General features: G+C 38.7%; 1 protein-coding gene across 1 annotated transcript in view; it reads left to right on the forward strand.

Moving 5' to 3' along the window:
- The window catches only part of EDNRB (endothelin receptor type B), a 14,076-nt gene extending 348 nt beyond the window's left edge, over positions 1-13,728 (forward strand). The window contains exons 2-7 of the mRNA XM_009577996.1: positions 8,745-8,857; positions 9,026-9,230; positions 9,580-9,729; positions 10,671-10,804; positions 11,395-11,503; positions 13,043-13,728. Coding sequence (XP_009576291.1) covers positions 8,745-8,857; positions 9,026-9,230; positions 9,580-9,729; positions 10,671-10,804; positions 11,395-11,503; positions 13,043-13,174 — 843 coding nt within the window. The 3' untranslated portion in view covers positions 13,175-13,728. The remainder of the gene's footprint in view (positions 1-8,744; positions 8,858-9,025; positions 9,231-9,579; positions 9,730-10,670; positions 10,805-11,394; positions 11,504-13,042) is intronic.
- Positions 13,729-20,355: the final 6,627 nt, after the last annotated feature.

Genomic DNA, 20,355 nt, shown 5'->3' on the forward strand with positions numbered 1-20,355 from the left:
GGAAACGCGCCCCCTTCCTGGCTGAGAGACACCCGGGGACTCCCGCCAAAAACCTGCAGGAGGGTGGTATTCTGGTCAGATGTTGTCCCTGTTGTCCCAGATGGCACCACCTCAGTGCCCCAGTTCCAACCTTCTTAGCGGTCCGGGCTGGGAATGGGGCAGAGGTGTGCGGCTGGAAGTGGCCAGGCTCTGAAAGTCACCCGGAAACGCCCCCTTCCTGGCTGAGAGACACCCGGGGACTCCCGCCAAAAACCTGCAGGAGGGTGGTATTCTGGTCAGATGTTGTCCCTGTTGTCCCAGATGGCACCACCTCAGTGCCCCAGTTCCAACCTTCTTAGCGGTCCGGGCTGGGAATGGGGCAGAGGTGTGCGGCTGGAAGTGGCCAGGCTCTGAAAGTCACCCGGAAACAGGTTCTGTCCCAGGGATAAAGGAAATAAATGCGATAGATAAATGCGCAATGGATTTGTCGCTTCCCTCCTTTCCCCCGAGGAATGGAGGAGGGGGCAGAGAAGACCCTGTCCTGTGGGTACCGCTCAGCCCCTGCTGCGCAGCTGGGGCAGATTTAGTCATGTACTTCACATGGGTCTGTAGGGTCGCGGGTGGCATGGGAGCTTTTTTTCAGGAGGAACCAAGATCATTCAACTGAGCGATTTGCGTTAGTTTTATACACCCAGTGGTTGTGAGGCATGCTGCTGTCCTGAGCTGTGAACCCTTTCGCCAGTGTTGCAGCATGGGCAGCCGAGAGGGAGTGAGCCACACCTCCTGCTCTTGCACCTTCTTTACTCTGCTCTTCGACGTGGTAAGACTTGCCACGGAAGGAATACCACCTCTGTCTCGTCTACCCAGCTTGCGCAGTCCATTTGTCATTAGGAATTCGATGGGCAGTTGAATCCAGCCTCTAGTTACCATCAGCACTCTTGGGAGGGATGCTGGAAATAAGAAGGCATCTTCTGCCTTAGAAGTTTACAGTCTGGGTCCCTGAGCCATCAGTAACCCATCAGTTACTGCGTGAAGTGAACATGAAAGCCTTCACCTATTCCTTCGCCTCACTTCATATCCATGGTTTTAAACTCAAGGGTTTGTTGCTTTTAGCTTTGGAAAACCACGTTGAAGGGACAGGTTTTGAATTGAGTCTTCTGTATCCATAGCGATTACTCCCAGAAGCTGTTGAAATGGGAGAATGCTGTATCTTTATCCTTTTAAAGTATTGAAGTATTATAAAGCGGGGAATTTAGAACTCATCATAACTGTGTTAAATTCACGAGCCGAATAGTTTGGATTACATGGGAGTTCTTTGATTTGGAATTTTGGTATTTTCCATACTATGCATTTATCGTAGTTCTTGTGAGAGGTGTGTACTCTTCTGAGTGAGACTGGAATTTATGAAAAAAAAAATACTTAAAAGTAAACTGTTTTGAAAAAACCATATTTTTACAAAAAAAGATACTGAGCAAAAATATTTTTTATCTCTTCTCTGGAAAATCGAAAGGATTAAATCAATAACAGCTGCTAAGTACAAGACTTTGCAATCTCAATGACCCTATTTCAAAATTAAATTAATGATAACATGCAATAATATACCGCAGTCCTTATCTTGATTGAATGTCATCAAGTATATCATTATGAGTACGTTGGAGGGGGAGGACAAAAGGTCAGATTGCAAACAGATAAATATTATACCAACTGCAAGTCCAGGATTTTTACTGTGCTATTGATAATGCTGGGAGCTAAGCAATAGCTCTCAGGTGCTAAATCTCCCATGCTGCTACTCATCTTAATGAAGAGCCTGTAATAAAATTATATTATCCCTTGCAATAGTGAGTGAAATATTTGCTGTTTTAAAACAGGACTTTGGAATGAATGAAAGTTAAAAAACCCCGACAATCTTAGATGTTGTGTTTATTTAATCAAAATTAAGAGTTTGATTGTGGTTTGAGTTGATGATAACTTTTTATCAACTCTACATCCCATTTAATTCCACCCGCAGAGCAATCTTATAAGGGAGAATACAGTAATGCAATCAAAAGCTGGCTATAATCACCCAGCAGTATGGGAAAAACAAAGGCTAGCAAAGGCTTGGTTTGTAAATCAAGTATACTTCACAGTTGTAACTTGCAATTTGAAACAATTTTAAACTGGATGAAACAGATCTTCAGCATTGCTACCAGATCTTCAGTTAGACAGCTGCGTGAAAAAGATTGAGAGAATTTCTCATGTTAATAAAATGCCAGCAGTTTACTCAACAACACTTGCAGTAGAAAGTGTGAAAGTGTCTGTGAACGTTTTCCAGACAGACCCGTAAGAGAGAACGTAAGAAGAGAGAGAACGTAAGAATTCGCACTAGGAGCAGCATTTTATTAGCTATTAAAAGTGATAATTACGAAAGATGTCCGCTATGACTATTTAAGTTAAGTGAATATGTAAGTAGGTGAAAAAGCACACAAATGAAATTTTACATCTCTTAAATGGAGGGTATCTGAAGAAAAGCAGGTGTTATCTAGATTGTGAGACAAATGCAGTCCTATGTGTAAGATGCTAATTAGTCCATTGCACTTGATGAATTTGCATATCAATCAATACACTCAGTGGAAAATGGAAAATATTGGAATTTGTCACACAGTCAGGAAACTGGGTATGAAATGAGGGCATGAGAGACGTTCAGTTCCAGCGTGCAGAACCTGGAAGACCTTTTCGGTGTTCAGGGTCCTGGTAAACAATCTGGCTTCGACTGTACCCCCAGAACTGCGGAATGTGAAGTAGAGGAAAGCCTGAGACAATCATTCTGCAGTACGTAATGTTGTGGCAGTGTGTAGATACTTTGCAAAATTGCTACTAGTTGGATGTGAAGGTGGTCCTATGCGGGGTCAACTGCTTCACTGAACAGACTAAGTAGGCATGTCATTGTTAATTTGAGGCCGCAAACAGCAGGTAAAGGTGTGAACATAAGGAGCAGAAGGATAGAGTAGGAAATACTATATTTCGGTTGTCAGTGAGCTTTTTATGTCCTTCTCTGCACTTAATCTTTGGAACACAAGGCAGTGGCAGCTTGTACACCTGACAATACAGGTCTGCAGTTCTGCTCATAAGCAGGAAGGCTTATGCTCCGTTTCCCAAATCGATAAAGTTGGTAATTCCCACGTGTAAGACACCAAAACAACGTCAGGATTGGAAATTCCAAACTTACGTGAGCTCTGCCTCTCATGTATATATGTGTAATGAGATAGGAGCATAGACTTAAAAAAGCTGTAATCAAGTAATAACATGCTTTCTTTTCTGATATATAGACATCATCTCAGTCTCTCATTTTGTAATATTTGTTGTCTTCTATTAAATCCAATTTATTGTCATGTTCCAATGGATTTTTAACAGGTGAACAACCTATCCTCTGCACACTCTTGCATGGCTTTCTGAGCTCTGACTATCAATTTGCTATGACACAAATGACTGAGGAAGAATATCTACCTGGAAACACTGCCACAGGTTCCTTTATTTCAGAGCACAATGGAAGAGCAGAGAAAAAGATTTCCAGGGAAGGAACAAAACCTGGTTGTTATCCAAGCCAATGATCAAAGGCCAAAGTCAGCTTTATAGGCAATGATTTTTTTTCAGTAATGTATTTCAGGGGTTACATAAAAAATATAGTTAACATTATATAGCATTATCAAGCACAAGTATAAGAAAGACCAGACTAGGGACTGCATATCCCATGCCGACGCAAACTGCCCCCTTTTTTAATCCAGCTGTGCTCTAAAAAGGGCAGGATTTCCATGGAAATGTCTTTGTGATGACCTTACTAACTCTTGTAATGCACATACCTATAGGGCATGCATCATGATAAAGCCAGTATTTTCCTAACTTTCCAAAAAAATCTAAAGTTGTTTTTAGAAAACATTGTTACTATTCCATATTACAACTCTTGGCCACTGGTCCTTCTGACATTAAAGATAACAGCCATTTCATTGGGAGAAATGCATTATTTCCTTTCCTTCAACATCTAAACCACTTACTTGAGGTCTTGCAAAGTTCATCTCAGAATTTTTTACACAAGGTTTATTGATCTCTGACTATATTAAGCTAGAAGTCTATTTTGCTTAGGAACCCTTTATGGTCAACAAATGTGGCTTATAGGCACTTAAGAAAGATCTGAATTGTCCAGTGGAGGAACCTGTCTAGACTCTACAGGCAATGGGGGTAACTTTGTTCTGTAGTTGGATGAGAATAGTCTACTCTGAAGTCCAATATATGGGGTAGTGGAAATGTCTGTATGTTGTTAAAAGTACGCATACATACTTTTCATGATGGATCTCCAAACTGAAATATGTTAGATGATGTCAGAATAGATTTGTAAATTTAGAGTAGCTTTTTCATTACGTATATATTTGTTATACATTCACTTAAAAGACGCATGTGACAAATTTCAAAACAAGTTTTCATCTTCTTTTTTTTTTGTTTCTACCCTGTGTTTATGCTTCCCAATCTGAAGCAGCACGGCTTTCGTAATGGTTACTTTTGACGCAGTCCTTCCGCTGGGATTGTGAAATTGCAGAACTCAATTGCATTGACAACACGTTATGAGTTTTCTGTCTGTATGATATTACTTGATCTTAATTAAGTATTTTTTTTTAAAAATGAAGTTTCTAAATTTCTAGGTAACTAAGAAGTTACTATTAAAACACAGGAAAAGAAAGTAATTGCATGCCTCATATTAAGATTTACACTGTTTATTGGACAGATCAGTAAAACATTCTTAGCTTAACTAGGAAGCGGAAAATATATTTTCTTGTCTAGAGGGAAGATCCCCACCCTGACACCATAATTATTGTTAAAAATTAATAATTTTTGTAATGTTGTCTGACTTACCCCTGACCATAAGCTTAATTTCCTGGGCAAATTTCCTGTTTTGAAAAATGCTTGCTCCTCTGAAATACTGAAGATACTTTTATCTGCATGACCTCTCTGTCTCGAAAGTATCAGGTGAAAATCTGCCGGTCGTTTCACAGATATATTCAAAAAATATTGCTTGTGAATTAGGTGTACAGTTGCGTGTCTGATTTCCCGTCTAACTCTGCAATTCATAATTGCGAAAATCGAGTCCTACCGTCCTGTGAAGTAGCCTTGCTGTGAGCGCACGGCTAGGAGGAACTACGCATTCCTAGCAGTCGTTGCTCGGGGCTGGGACACTGACGTAAATAAGTGCACGCTTTGCTACTTCTTCGTGCCCAACTGCAGAAAGTCAACAGTTGGTGGGTTGGAGCCGTGGCATCAGCCTTCTGGCTGGTGGCCACAGCAGCAGAGCTGTCGAGAGCAGCGTATGGTGCTCGCATGTTGGCGTGTTCCAGCAGCAGATTATGAACATCTTTCTGTTCCTACACAACCAAGAGGAAGCAGGGCAGGAATTGTAATTCACAGGTGTGTCTCTGAGTCACAACATCTCTTGGGGCTACTTTCCTAGCTGTGCAGCTTTCACAGCAGTTTACGCTCAGATCTGTGTCTGGTCTGAGAAAGTGTTGGTAGGAGTGCCTCAGATTGGTTCTTTTAAGTACGATTTCACTTCATTCTGCAGTGTGTTCCCTTTCCTTTGGTTCTGTTTCATTTCATCTTGAATGCATTTCTGTGGCTTAGCAGTTAAAGCTTTGCCCATGTAAAATAAGTGGCTATAAAACATTGGAAAAGGTCACTCGGAATACAGCCAGTGGTAGACTTCTCTTGGCATTTTACTGATGAAAACGCAACATTATTTTTCTCTTTGCTGCCACTTGGCAGTATCTCATGGCTCTAAGTCATTTGTCATTTGTAAAATGGCACTCTTTGTACAGATACCCTATTATGAATCGTAAGAAAATTGTTTTACCCATACAAAATTGCATTAGACTACATCTATACTTCACTAAGAATAATCATTGCTCTTGTCCACAAATAGGATGCTCCTGAATACTTTACAGGGGATTTTCACTGTACTTTAAGGAGTGTTTTGAGGAGGTGGCAATACAGAGGACAAACAGAAACAAGAAGGACGCATATTTCAGCAATTAAAACATTCTACTTTTTTCCTTTTACTTTCTCAATGTTTTCAAGCTTTTGCTGCAAAGCATATAATTAACCACTTGCAATACTATGATAGAGAAACTTGTGACTCATGCGTCAAAATGCTCGAATTTCACAATACATCAGTTGCAAGAGATAAAGGGCATGTTTTTCCAATCCAATGCGACAGCTGTGTGTCCGTTCTGCCCCTGATTTAAGCTGGCTGAATGCAAGTAATATTTTGACGTTACGCTAAACCCAAGTTAATGCACCCTTTCTCTCAGTAGGCCGCGTTCACTCGTGTGCAGCCCCATTATAATCCAGCCATATGGCTCCCAAACTGGAGCTGGCTCAAATCCAGTTAGCTTGGAGCACAGGTGTGACTGTCTGCACCTGAGAGATATGCATTAGTTCAGGGAAATCTCCGATGTGTGGCTGAACAGTTGTGATTTTAGGGAAGAGAGGCAGGGAGTGTCTTGCACATACACCAGGTAGTTGTAGCTAAAAGTCTTCAACAGAATCATCCAACAGAAATTTGATCCAAGTTCTGAATTTGAGTTCAATGAAGAACAAAATACTTTAATTTTGAAGTGTTTTTTTAAAGAGTCATCTCTGGTTTAATATATACACATGTACAATATACAATAGATACTATAAACAAGTGTACAATGTACTTGCTACCCAGTCCTTGATTCCTATAGCAACTAGGTGTGGTAGGCTGGAGGTTCACTGCCTGATTGACATAAATTAAATTAGTCCAGGTGTCACTGGATTCTGTACAGTGTACATTTAGAACACCTGTAATTATTCACATTGCAATTTTAATAGTAGTTTGTTACTATCAACCCCTTACAGCAATTCAAAAGAAGTCTCAGGGAGGGGCTTTACTGAAAATACTTTAATTACAGAGTTGAGTTATTTTCCCACATCACATAAGCAAAAGATACTGTATGGTTATTGCACCCTCATCCCTACTTCCTCTGCTTTATTACTTTCCATAAAATACTCAGGAAACATAAATCCTTACAATTTATTTTTCTGCTTCATTTCTGCAGAAGCATTACACTCTTGCACTTAAGTAAATTAAGTAGATCATTGAAGAAATAGATCAAAGCTGGGCCATGTTACAGTTTTCCTACTACTGTTCTTTTAAAGATCCCATTTCAGCACAGGACTAAAGCAGATTTTTGAAGGTATTCTGGTATCTGAAAATGCTGGTGGGCACTTCATGGGGATTTCCAAAAGCACATGGTCATGAAATGTACTTAATTTCCTTTGTGTTAAAATAAAATGATACTTAAATTATATCATGGCTTTTCAAAAACTGTTGTGGACCATGTAGCTGTTTATCCTTAGATGCACATGTATACATGCTTAAGGACTTTGCTGAACCAAATCAACGTGAGCAGGCAACTCTGTGGCTATCTTCAATCATTTTGGTCCCCAGCAGAATCTATATGATGATCTACTTCCTCTTTTCTTACATCCCTGTTAAATGAGATATCTGAGGAGACCTGAGCCAAGGGAAAGATTTTGCAATCTCTTTTGGGTAGTTATCGTTCTTCTTTCCCCGCCTTTTCCATTTTGTAGCTCTCTGTCTGCAACAGATCCAAAAGGCCTCATTTGAAGAAAGTTATGAAAAACAGAGATGGGCTTAGATAATGTAACTAATTACAGAAACCCAGAAAGTTTACTTTTGTATATAACGATTGCGACTATTTCTTGGCATAATCTCTGTTCTGGAGAGTCTTGTTTTTATGAGGAACTGAAAGATTTGGCTGCTGCTGTGGTGTATTTGAGCCATCAGAGCAGCTCACAGCAGAGTACAAAGATTAAATGTTTCTAAACGAAAGCTACAGGCGAACAGTTCATAGCATCAGCTGTGAGGAAGGTGCTTTCTGTGTCTAGTATGTCTTGTCCCCTAAATCAGCTAAAACGTACCGCTGGGAATGTGACAGAAGATTTCCGTTGAAGTGTACGACCCAAAGTGCAATTGAACTGACCCAGAATTCATTTTCCTGGCATATACAGGTATGCCAAATGTGCAGATAGTCTTTTTGGTATTGTAATACGGAATCATCTGTCTTCACCTGCTGCAAAACATTTAGTTCAAACTAGCTGTTTAGGCTCCCTGAGTGTCTAGTGGGTCCCTTCTTTCGTTATCAGATGGTCAGCTAAAAACTATGGGACACATTGCTCTCCAGTATTGCCTGATTTCTCAGCTGATGGAGGCTAGACACCAAGCTTCAAATAAAGCCCACCCCAGATGTGCACTTGTTAGCTTTTTCCCTGTTCTGATCAGCCTCAAGTAATTTTCTGTATTTCTAGTAAATGGAGAGTTACTTGGAACGTATTAGAAAAGCAATGAACACTCAAGACAGATAAAGCCAATACAAGAGGGAAATCCTCACCTGCTCAGTCATTTTTCACCGTAAACACTGGGGTGGTGAAGTTAGAAACAAAATGAGTGGAGTTTGTAGGGCTTGAGAAGTCAGGACTAACCCTTTACGCGTGTATCCTTGCCCAGCCAGGGAGTGACTGGGATGCTACTGCCTAGTTTTTAGGACAGACACCTTGGAGACTCCCTTGTGAAAAGGTTCTTCTTGACTAAGTTTTGCATGGTGGAAAAGAAAAACAATTAAGAGAAAAGTCTTATGTTGCATCTGTGGGAATTATTTTTAAAAAGTGATTAATTTCTAATTGTTGTTTTCTTTTCACAGCTGCTTGCAGAGGACTGGCCCTTTGGTGTCGAAATGTGCAAATTAGTACCCTTCATTCAAAAGGCGTCAGTGGGCATCACAGTGTTGAGTTTGTGTGCCCTCAGTATAGATAGGTGAGACCCATTTTTTCATCAAACTCTATAATTTCTTTTAAATATGGGCATTGGCTCAAATTTACCTTTCCACTTAGCTGATATAATATGAATAAGCTGAGTTTAAGCCAGTTAAACTGGGTGGGTTTTCTTATATTTTTAATTTGCAAATGTGTGCTATTGCTTCAGGTACCGAGCAGTTGCTTCTTGGAGTCGCATTAAAGGAATTGGAGTGCCAAAGTGGACTGCTGTTGAAATTGTGCTGATCTGGGTTATATCAGTGATACTGGCTGTTCCAGAAGCTATAGCATTTGACATGATTACGATGGAGTACAGAGGAAAGGATCTTAGAATCTGCCTGCTTCACCCCACACAGAAAACATCCTTTATGATGGTAAGACACTGATGTTTGTAAAATCACGGCTCTCCGGAACAGTTCCTTGGATCGTCTCAGTATTGTGTGGATTCTAATGTGCACAAGTATATGTGAAATATAGGTGAATATAATGTTCAAATGAAATGCTGACAAATTCCTGAAGTGTATTGTTAAAAGAAGAGCATTCAGAAACTTTTTTCTTTCTGTGGGCTTTGGACATATTACTATCTTGTCCCGTTTTCTCATCTGTAATGTACACCTTATAGAGATGCTTTTCAGGACAGACTGACCAATTAGTTATAGCGTAGTTTCCAAAATGCTCAACATCCAACTCCTAACGATGTTTTTGCTTTTGTTTTCCTTCTAGTTTTACAAGCAAGCAAAAGACTGGTGGCTGTTTAGCTTTTACTTCTGTTTGCCACTGGCTATCACAGCATTTTTCTATACTCTCATGACCTGTGAGATGTTACGAAAGAAAAGTGGGATGCAGATTGCTTTAAATGACCACTTAAAACAGGTAAAAATTTATCCCTGACAACTCTGCTGACTGTAGAGAAGATGACAATAATACCTTTACTGACTTTACTGCCACATCATTATTCTGTTTTTGTATAATGACTTCAAGATTACTACTAAAGAGAAGTTTCCTAACGGCGGTGCTGCTGAACTCATATAGATATATAGATATAGATATAGATATCAGATCTTTCAGAAACCTAAGATTTTCACTGACAATCACAAAACTTCTTTTATTCTTACTTGTGTTAATCCTTCAGGTTTTATAGTTTTTCTTTCTTCTATACAAGAATGAGAGCTGGATGCTTTGTAATGAAAACTGAGGTCATGCTGTAATGTGGAAGCTGGTGCTGTAAATTTGTTAATTATTTTGAATCAATTTCATGCTGAACTATAATGAGGTTAGCAGTATATGTTAGCAGAACAAAACACATTCCAAAATACATTCCAAGTTAGTAGTGCACCAGAAACAAACATCATACGTCACTAGAATTAAACTACATTTGTACTATAAAGTATATTTGTGCTCCTTTCCTCTTACCTCGATAAAGCTGTAATTGAAATCTCTAGGGGCATTTAAAATAAGACCTGAGATCAAAGCACAAGAAAATACAATTGAAAACAAGCTGGTATTTGAAAGTGACTGGGGAGATGAATATGTTTTTCATTTTAATTTAAATGACTGTTTTTATGTCCTTGATTTTTTCATTTTATTACTCATACTTTTTAAAATTAGAGATACAGAGAATCAGTGCAAGAAATCTAAAACAATAGAAAAGATTAAGTACATATTCCAGGAAAATGAGGTATTCTGATGTTCTCCTAACTCCTATTTTGATAGGGGTTTTATTTTGTTTATTAAACATTTGGATGTTAGACGACAACAACAATCAAGAGACAGACAGAAACTATAACACTGTTCTGTCCAATTTTCTTTTTCAGAGACGTGAGGTGGCCAAAACTGTGTTCTGTCTGGTACTTGTTTTTGCCTTGTGTTGGCTCCCACTTCACTTAAGCAGAATATTGAAGCTCACTATTTATGATCAGAAGGACCCCAACAGATGTGAACTTTTAAGGTGAGACTGTAAAGATAAAATGCCTGTGCGCTGCTGACATTCTCCATAAGCATATTTGGATTTCCTGATGAACTACCTTACTCTGTGTGTCTGAAGTTCTCCCTGCTTCTTCATCCAGGACACTCTGGTTTCACTCGAGTAGCAGAGTCAGGAAATTATGAGGAATCCCACGAACACAGAGCTTCTGTCCTGTTTGCCTGTCTTCTCCTGATCCCTTTTGGGACTGTCCTACTGTCTTGTGGCATTATAAGGGCCGAGGGGGAGTTTCTGTCCCTGTTTTCCCTTTCAACAGAACAGCTAGGATTAAATCTGTGAAGAAAACCTCGTGAATGTTTCCTACCAGAAGTTGAAGTGGTTGGATCTTCTGAAATTACTTTCATGAGAACGGTCTACTGATTCAAAATGTATTATTGAGCACAATTGTTACCTCCATGAGTTAATCCTGTTGATATAAGCCCCTTTACTATTACATTTAATAGTTAGTGTTGGTTGAGTGAAGCTGAGTCCAATTTTCATAGTTGTAAACCTCTACTAAACCTTTTCAGAGAAAATGAGAAGTGTCTCACTTACTTACTTTAATTTCCACACAGCTTTTTCCTTGTGATGGACTACATTGGTATTAACATGGCTTCACTGAATTCCTGCATCAATCCGATAGCTCTGTATTTGGTGAGCAAGAGATTCCAAAACTGCTTTAAGGTAAGAGGCTGCTGGGAGCTGCTCCTCTGGTTAAAAGATGATGTCAGCAGTAAAATTAATTCCTTAACATGCACAAAGTGTTTTGAATGGTCATTACATTTTATTTTAAATTTTAACTGGGTTATGGTAGGTGTTCTCTCCCTCTCCTGCCGAAGCTACATAGAAAGGAATTAAGGATTCATAGGGACAAAAAGAGAAAGCAAAAGAGAGGAATGTACAATAAAGCCTCTCGGCACCATGCTAGTCAGTGCTACATCACTTCCTCACTGGAGCTGGCACCCCGCCACTTCGAGAGCACTGACAAAGCAGACTCGGACCGCGCTGCAGAGATTCACGTAGCCATATCCTCTGCAAGCCAACGGGGAGGGCGCTGACCCCGGGTTCCCGCCATCCTGACCCAGCCCTTAAATCGGTAGGCGGTCACGAAGGGCAGAGGGTGCAAGCATCCACTCGTCCCTTTCCAATGCCAACATTTTATGAGCCAGACCTGTTTGTAGTTTTGCCTTGGTTTGGGTGAATAGTCCTGGGCACTAATTCTCCACGCAGGATTTGAGGCTCTGGATCGCATGTGGATTGCAGCCCATTGGTCTTTCAGCCTTCATGTCTGCTTGGAAAATGTCCAGATTTGGGCTTTTTTGTGGCCCCTTGCTGTCTTGAGACACTGTATCAGGGTTCTTACATTGCCTACTACAAATTCTTAGATTTTTCTTTTCTTGCTAGCATTTAACCATTGGCCACTGCTAGCCTTATTGCCTGGCTATGTAAATTCCTTACTGGCTCTCTCTTTCCATCAGAAGCCAGTCAGCTCTACATATCGTAGCGTTAGGGTATTTCCCACATAATTGTGACAGCACATGTTGCAGAGGCTTCAGTGTCGGTCTCGTCTTCCCTGTCTGTGTTGCCGGCTCCCTGAAAGAGTCACTGGAGCCGAGAGCACGTAAGAGATCTCTAGCATCCTGAGCATGGAAACAAGTGGGTGTGCGGGATCCCAGATGGACTTCCAGCACCCAAAGGCCAGTCAGTACTATCGGTAAAAGGTCTGCAGTACATCTAGTAAATGTGTGAACTGTATGTAGGTTTTCACCGTTCTCCTACTTAGTTCTCTTTCCCCACCCTTGAAAAAATCAACTAAATAGCAGCATCTTGCTTAGAAAGCATAAATTACTGTGCATACATTTTTTTTCCAAGAAAGATTATCAGAGAAAGGGCAACAAGGAGTCTAATTTTATTTTCAGATGCATTTAGAATTGCAGACCAGACTCGAAGCAGTATGTGTGGCCATTATTACATACATAAAACTCAATATAACTCTTCCTGCCCTGCAGCGCTGAGGTTGCTAATGGGGCATCCCAGAAGTTAGTGGCCATTTGAGCAATGCAAAGTTTAACCTTGTTTCTTTACTTACACTGTACTCCCAAAATGGCAGCTTGCACACTGCTGTTTCCTACTGTACCACTGAAGAAGGGCAGCGTTTCAGTGCGTTTTGCCACATGTGCAAAACAAAATGATGTAAAATGTTTATTCCTTTTATTTTAACAGTCATGCTTGTGTTGCTGGTGCCAATCCAAAGATCTGTTGTCCCTGGAGGAAAGGCAGTCCTGCTTAAAGTTCAAAGCTAATGATCACGGATATGATAATTTCCGCTCCAGTAACAAGTACAGCTCTTCATAAAACAAGCATAAAAGGTATATTCTCTTACATTAATGCTGGTGCAAGTAAAAGTGGTAATTACTTTTAACGAGATGGCAATGTTTAGAAAAATCTAGTTTTGTGTTTGCACAAAAAAGGTTATAAAAATATAATTGCCTCAAAACTGTGTCACATTCAAAATCATGGACATTTATAAAATCGTCATTTATGGAACGTGAAGAAAGCGTAGAAAGAACAAGTCATTGTTAGCACTTGAATACTTCTGAATCAGCACTTCCAAATGATCCCCACTTCCTGTACATTAAACGATCATTTGTATTCGCTATAACAGTTGTAGGAACTGAAGTCACAGTAATTACTAAGTAGTATAATATAACGTTAATTGGATCAAAGCCATTATTATATATAACTCAATGTATTATCTTTTATAAAGCAGATTAACCACCATCACTATTGTGGTTTTTTTTAAATATAACATGAAATACTTTGTAATAGAAGTTTAAATGTAAAAAAGTAGAATTTTTATCAGAGGTATTATAGAGGTAGCTAATGAAAATATTAAAGGATGCAGTCAAGTCAAAAGTGCATTTCACTCTGATGATTGTTTTTACCTATTATTGTTAGAAGGAATCTCCCAAGGCCTCTATAAATACGATTTTGTCACTACTTTGTGTGTTCAGTGCATTTGGCAACACTTTGGGTATGGTCCATTTCACCGTTTCCACGTTATTCGTGTTTAATGACAGTGGAGGAGAGAAAAACACACCAAAAGCAAAAATTAATACTACTAGAACCATACAAATGATGGCTAGTATTGGAAACCAGCTATTTTTAACTGAAAACAAATTGATTGTATGCCATGTAGTGGGCATTCAAGAGCCTGACGGTTCTTTACTCGAGATACTTCTGCGACAATTTACAACTGGTTTTGCAATCCAAATACTGTCTTGGGGCAAAATCCTTTAGAAATAGCAGGTGGAAAAATGTAACCAAGTAAAACAGAGGGAGCATTTGAACTTCTATTTTCATTTAGACTTAAATCTTCACAATTTAATAATTCATGAACTCTACTGCTAGAGAACAGTACTGTGTAGCATACTTGTCTTCATACTGTTTTAAAATATGTTCTACTTCTGTAGTTCCATATTTATGGGCTTAAGAAGATGTGTGATTAGTTTCTGCTTCTGTAAATAGTTTAATGAAGCGTAATTAATTATAAAGTATTAAAATATGGGCAGGACCCTGTGAGAGAACAAAGATGAAGATGCCTGTAGTAAACATGATGTGCATTGCCGGGAGCAATGCACGTTTTGTACATACATGACAGGTCATTCTTTGGCTTTTCATTTCCTATTAATTTGTTACAGATGTCCCCAAAGACTTATTAACATATTTCGTGCACTAAGGCATGAATTTTTCAAGAAAAAATGCTATATGACATACATTTGTAAAAGACATGTTTTCAATAGGCATGGTATTTTATTATAATAAAAATATTTATCAAAACTCAGGAATTTTTTTTTTTTTTTGTTTCCAAATTCACATGTAAGGATTTTTACCTTTTTTCCCAGTCTTGATTAACTTCAGATTTTTTAATAAACTGCCTTAAATATGCTCAGGATGAAAAAAGTTTTCATTAAAATGTTCAGCTGATGTTGACTTAGATGGGTTTCATCTCATCTGACTTTAGGTAGCTACAGCTACCTTGTAGACAGCTAAAAACAAGAGAGGTGGACCCCATTCCTGGTATTGCCCCGTCAAAAGCTAGTAAAAGTATGCTTGTATAATCAAGCTGAGGACCTATGCACATGCATTTGAGCATGGGCACGTGTGTGTTTGCGTGTGTGAGTATGTGTGCAAGCGTGTATGTTGTCTACCATTAGGTTGCTGTTACCATCTTTCTGCAGCACATGCACCCAATGCTATAATGCTGAACTTTTATAAATGTAAATCTATTTAAAGTTTTGTTCTTCACATTTTTACTTTAACTTTCATGGTAACTTTCTCACGGTAAGCCATGAATATCACTTCACTTCACCCTGCCTGCACCTATTTCTGTGAAACGCGTTTCATCTGTTAAGGATGGATAGTCAGTTAAATCCTAAGTTTGATACTGATCAGTGTTATTTTCATCAAGTTATATCATTACAATATTGTACATGTATATTATTGTTATTTTTATTTAAAATATAGCTGTTGTATTGGCAAACGTGTAACATATTTTTCATTTTTTCCTTGACTAATTCTTTGTTAAGACGAGTCCTGCTAAGTCAGACATTAAGGTTTTGCAAATAAAAACCGTATATACTGCCCACTTTTTGGAGTTAATATATATGTATTAGTACCCTTTTTTTCTTTTTTGCAGTATTTTTCAAAGCAGTATTTTTAATGAAGCTCTCATTTCCTGTAATAAAAATTTTCCAAACTTTTGCTCTCATACAGTTAAAAGAATACCCAGGAGAGCTCCAGTGCATGTGTGTTCTAGCTAAAGTTAAGTCTCTTAATACTGAAGACGGGCATTTTCTAAAGTCCTCAATACAGGTCTATTCCTCCATCCACCGAAATCAATGAATGTTTAACCATTCAATTCAGTTGGAGCAGAATTAGGGCACAGCAATAGCTCTTTGTAAAACCTAGCTGACATTTGCTACCTTGAATAAAAAAAGCTAAATACTTTTTTTTTTTTGACAGAGGATTTGTTTAGAAAAGTCAGGAAAAGAGGGTAGAATCAGCTCGTGGGGTAAAACAGCCAGTCTAAAGCTCTCTAAGCCTCAAACAGGGGGTCACAGGTAGCAGAACAACTGCAGAGAGGCACATGCATCTTCATAGGAGTTCAATGTGCTTGCCCAGAGTGGTGTGACAGAGTAAGAGTCATCTGTCCCAATGGCCTGAAGAGTTGACACAGAATGGCTTGAGATGAAAAAAAAAAAACTTGTAAGAAACTACATCACATCTCTGTGTTTTGGCCTTCAGGTAGTAGCTAGATGTTACTTCCCCAGCTGCTCTGAATTCTGCCTGCAGACAGCTCTCTCGGAGTTAAGAGAGGGCGTTTCAGACTGGGTAGACTAAACGGATACACTGGTACTACACCTTAGAGGATCAAATGCAAAATTTGATGGTTATGGAGCATCTGCTGTGAGCTGTGGCATTTCGCTGTCCAAACCAGCTCTTAATCAACACACGGCTGGCTTAGCAAGTGAATGTTGTATGTACTGAGATAATGGTAAAAGGATTTTTTTTAATTGTTCTGTATAGCTGTGTAACATAATTCTATATTTCATTTTCTGTGGTCACTTAAAAGAGCAACTTCTGTGGTTCAGACAGTGTAAACATACTAAATTACCAATAAAATATTTGTAATTTTGATTCATTACAAAAAGATGTCTGAGCTTTTTTCTTCTAGGGGGTCCAATTTAATTGTTAAACAGTGACAGTAATGTAAAAATCAAATAAGCAATTCAGATCTCAAAATCAAAGTTTTTGAGTGGGATAGTTTTATATAGCTGAAAACTGGAGAGAGTTCAGACTTGCATATGCATTGCAAAATTGTCTGATGTTTGTTGGAACAATTAGTCATGCCTATCTTTGCTCTGTTTGTTTTTGCTCAAAATGTCAGTTGCAATCTCTTCTCTACACATCCATATATAGTCACAAATCCTCCTGTGTTAGGGACATCACAAATAAAAGGCATGAAACTTTTAGTTCATTAATTTAGAAGTGCATGCACTCGATGCTGGAATATGCCTTATGAAAACCGTCATCCCTTTATATGCTGACAGTGTAATTTTGTGCATATTTCAGTTTACCTTTCTTAAAGCAGTGAAGAACAGTATGAGCCTAAATGTGCTGTAGTTGGTCAAATATATAACTTTATATGCTTGCCGTATCTATATATCCCAAAACGTGTTTTGTTCCAAATGGTTAGGTTACCTTCTGTTTAATTGGTGGCCTGCTGCGTCCATGTAGGTTTGTCTTTTTTCATGGTCCCAGGACGTTTAGCACATAGTTTCAAGTTTCCTGTGCCTGGAACAGAAGCACCTGTAGAGATGAGGTCCCTTGTAAGTAAATGTTCTACTTAATATCTCTCATGGCCTCTTCACTACCTTTCCCATCATCTTATGCTATAGTCTAAAGTCTTCACCAACCACTCCTTACAAAGAAGCATTTTTTGTGTATTTCTTTTGAGATCCTACAGCTTTCTACAGGTAGGCCATAGTCTCCACAGCCCAGCTAATTTATTCCCTTGCCACAATTCACTTTTCTAACTCTTGGTCTCATCCACAGTTTTACCTACCGCAGTCTTGGCTCTTTCATTTAGGGGATTAACTGCAGCTTGTTGGCAGTTTTCTAAACACACTAGAACTTACATAGCAACGTGGGTATAACACTGACTCACTCTAACCACTCTTGAGAAGGGTAGATTTGGCACTCTGGTGTTGGTGGAGCAGGATGGTCCAACTGGCAACCTGTGGCTGGGTCTGGTCCATAGAGTGGTTCACTTTTTACTGTACCTTCCTACAGCCTGCTGCTCAGACCGTCATGTTCTTGTAGTCTGCTCACGAAGTCCCAAGAGTTCTCAATGTATGCTGTGCACTTCTGTTCAAATTTCTAAGTTGCTGAACGGGTGTCCTCATCAGGAGATCAAAAGAGAAAAAGGACTCAAAATGAGTCTTCTGAGTTCTGCTGGTTGCCTTTCTTCTCCGTCAGCAGTGGTAAGATTACTGTATTACATAGCACCAGCAGTCAGATGGTTTATTGGCTTGCAATTGCTAATTTAAAAGTACTGTCATTAAAACCCTGGCATCCATTTGGTCTTGTCAGTCTTTCTAAGTACTCTCATTTAGCTGTGAAGGAGGTCCCAAAGCTCACCTTCACCACTGAAGAGGCACATCCCCCTCAGTCCTCTTTCCTTCTCTTGAACAAGAAAACCATCACATAGAAAGAAAATTCTACTATAAAATCTTCAGAAATTGATATTTTACCTTAGTAATCAGTATCTTAAACCTCCATGAAATCTCTGTAACAAGCCAAAGATGTCCTGATTGTGGGAGGTAGTATCTGGAAGGAATTTTACTGTAGTGGTGTGGTAACTAGATAGATCATACAGCTCAGCAGGGAGCAATATACATTATGGGATGTGAGGCAACATCAAAATTTCAGAACAGTAACATGGAAAATACCACATTAAAACTTAGATGGTGCCTGTCAGTGGATATCTACAATTATAACTTCAGGTTGCCGTGGAACTTCCCGTCCCCTGTAGCCACCCTAGAAGAGTGCGCTGGAAAAAGTGGGAGTCAAAACTTGAAACCAAGTAAAAGCTGAAAGGAAACACTGGTAAGGAATTAAGGTAACCAGACCTTCTTCACAAACTACATTTTCCAAAACTTGCTTCTACTTGGTTTTTTTGCTGTTGCGGGAGAGGGATGAGGGGGAGTGCCCTTTTACCTTTTCATGATGTTCGTTTCCCAAAGTTTCTATTAGTGACTCACAAGTCACTGAAGAAACAGATCAATGGTGAAACTGAGGGAGTCAGGCAATGGGTCTCATTTGAAGGTACCAAGGAAAAGAATAATGACAAATCCCCAGGATGCTCACATCTTCACGAGAAGGACGGGTTCAACACATGCCCAGCCTTTGCAGGGGCAGGAGAGAAACATGCCAAGCTAATAAAAACAAACCTGGTGGATTTGTAATTACTTGGAGCTGCAAGTGAGATGGCAGAATTCATACAAACTGGATTTTTTTTTTGATTGAAACTAAACTGGAAAAAGCATCATAATTGCTAATGGGCAATTATGAAATGCAATGAAAAAAATGAAATGCAATGAAAATATGTATAAGCATTTATTAAGTGGTATTCATAATGAAACCCTGGAGCTCCAAAGAGAAATTGTTACAAAATAATTTTAGAATTTTGTTACTTTAAAAATTGGTAATTAAAATATTTCATAACTTTTCATTTTGTAACTTTTATGACCATTTTATGATACTTTTTTTTTCAAAAATTTTAGAACTTTGTATTTTGGTAGGAGATGGAAACAGACTGTAAAATGTGACATGAACCATGAAATTGATACTCTGTTTCAACTACCTCCATAGGTTATGAAGATACTTCCTGTAGGACTAACTACTAAAATTCTCTTGTTAAATTTGTTTACACAAATTTCATGTTAAAGAACAAACAGACAAAGAATATGGCAAAGACCTTAATATTTGCAACTGACTTAGTATTTAGTATCTTGGAAGCATTTGATCTTGTTATACAAGTGTTCATACCTAACCTGAGGTATTTCACTTACAAATGTCTTCATAGGAAAAACAATGTGTCACAAATAGGTGAGGTCATTTGATATTTGTTTACATATGTTTGTAATTTATGCAAGAGAATTTAACAAATTTATATTGTAATACTTAATATGCAAGTCAAATACATTTAAAATACTCTATTTATAAACATATCTATGCATATATGCATTTTTATCTGTGTGTGTACATACATACACAAGTATACATATATTACATAAGACAAAATGTTGGCCACAATAAAAGAAGCAGGAAAAACTAGAGAAGGTATAGTTGGGAGCAAAAATATCAGAAATTTCTAGTATATATGATTTGCTGAGACTTCCACTGTGCTTTTGCCTACTCAAGAGCTTACAGCTTTCATAGAAATAACCAAGTTTTCCAACTATTCAAGGTCTGACCATGTTTACTCCAGTCTTTCCAGTGAGTTGTAAAACCTGGAGTACAATCACATTTCATGGCACTCTTACAAAAGAGCAGGATTGCCAACCATGGGCTCTTGGCCAAATTCCAATTTAAATAATTACAATCTGCTTCCTCTGTTCCTCTCTCTTCCTATCAACTGCAGCATGGCTTAGAAGAGCATACTGCCCTGTTCTGCGGTTTCGTGCTTTGCACGGAGACATCTGCTCTGTCTCACGCAGGACGTGACTGCATTTCAATGCTAGAAAATGGGAGCCTTCCAAATCCTTTGTCAGTTTGTAGAGTATACGGGGGTGTTTCAGCATGAAAAGCAAAATCGGTATCTTAACACTCTACTCAATGTTAAGTGGATCTAAATCACTGCTTTTTTTACTGACTCTGTTAAGGAGTTTTATAAACATATGTTTTAAAAGACTTCTAAATTTTAGTGTGTTTTTTATTTGTATAGTTAGAAAGATTTATTATGATCTGGT

This window comes from Fulmarus glacialis, unplaced genomic scaffold, assembly GCF_000690835.1.
Source record: "Fulmarus glacialis isolate BGI_N327 unplaced genomic scaffold, ASM69083v1 scaffold29515, whole genome shotgun sequence".
In the NCBI taxonomy this organism is placed as follows: Eukaryota; Metazoa; Chordata; class Aves; order Procellariiformes; family Procellariidae; genus Fulmarus; species Fulmarus glacialis.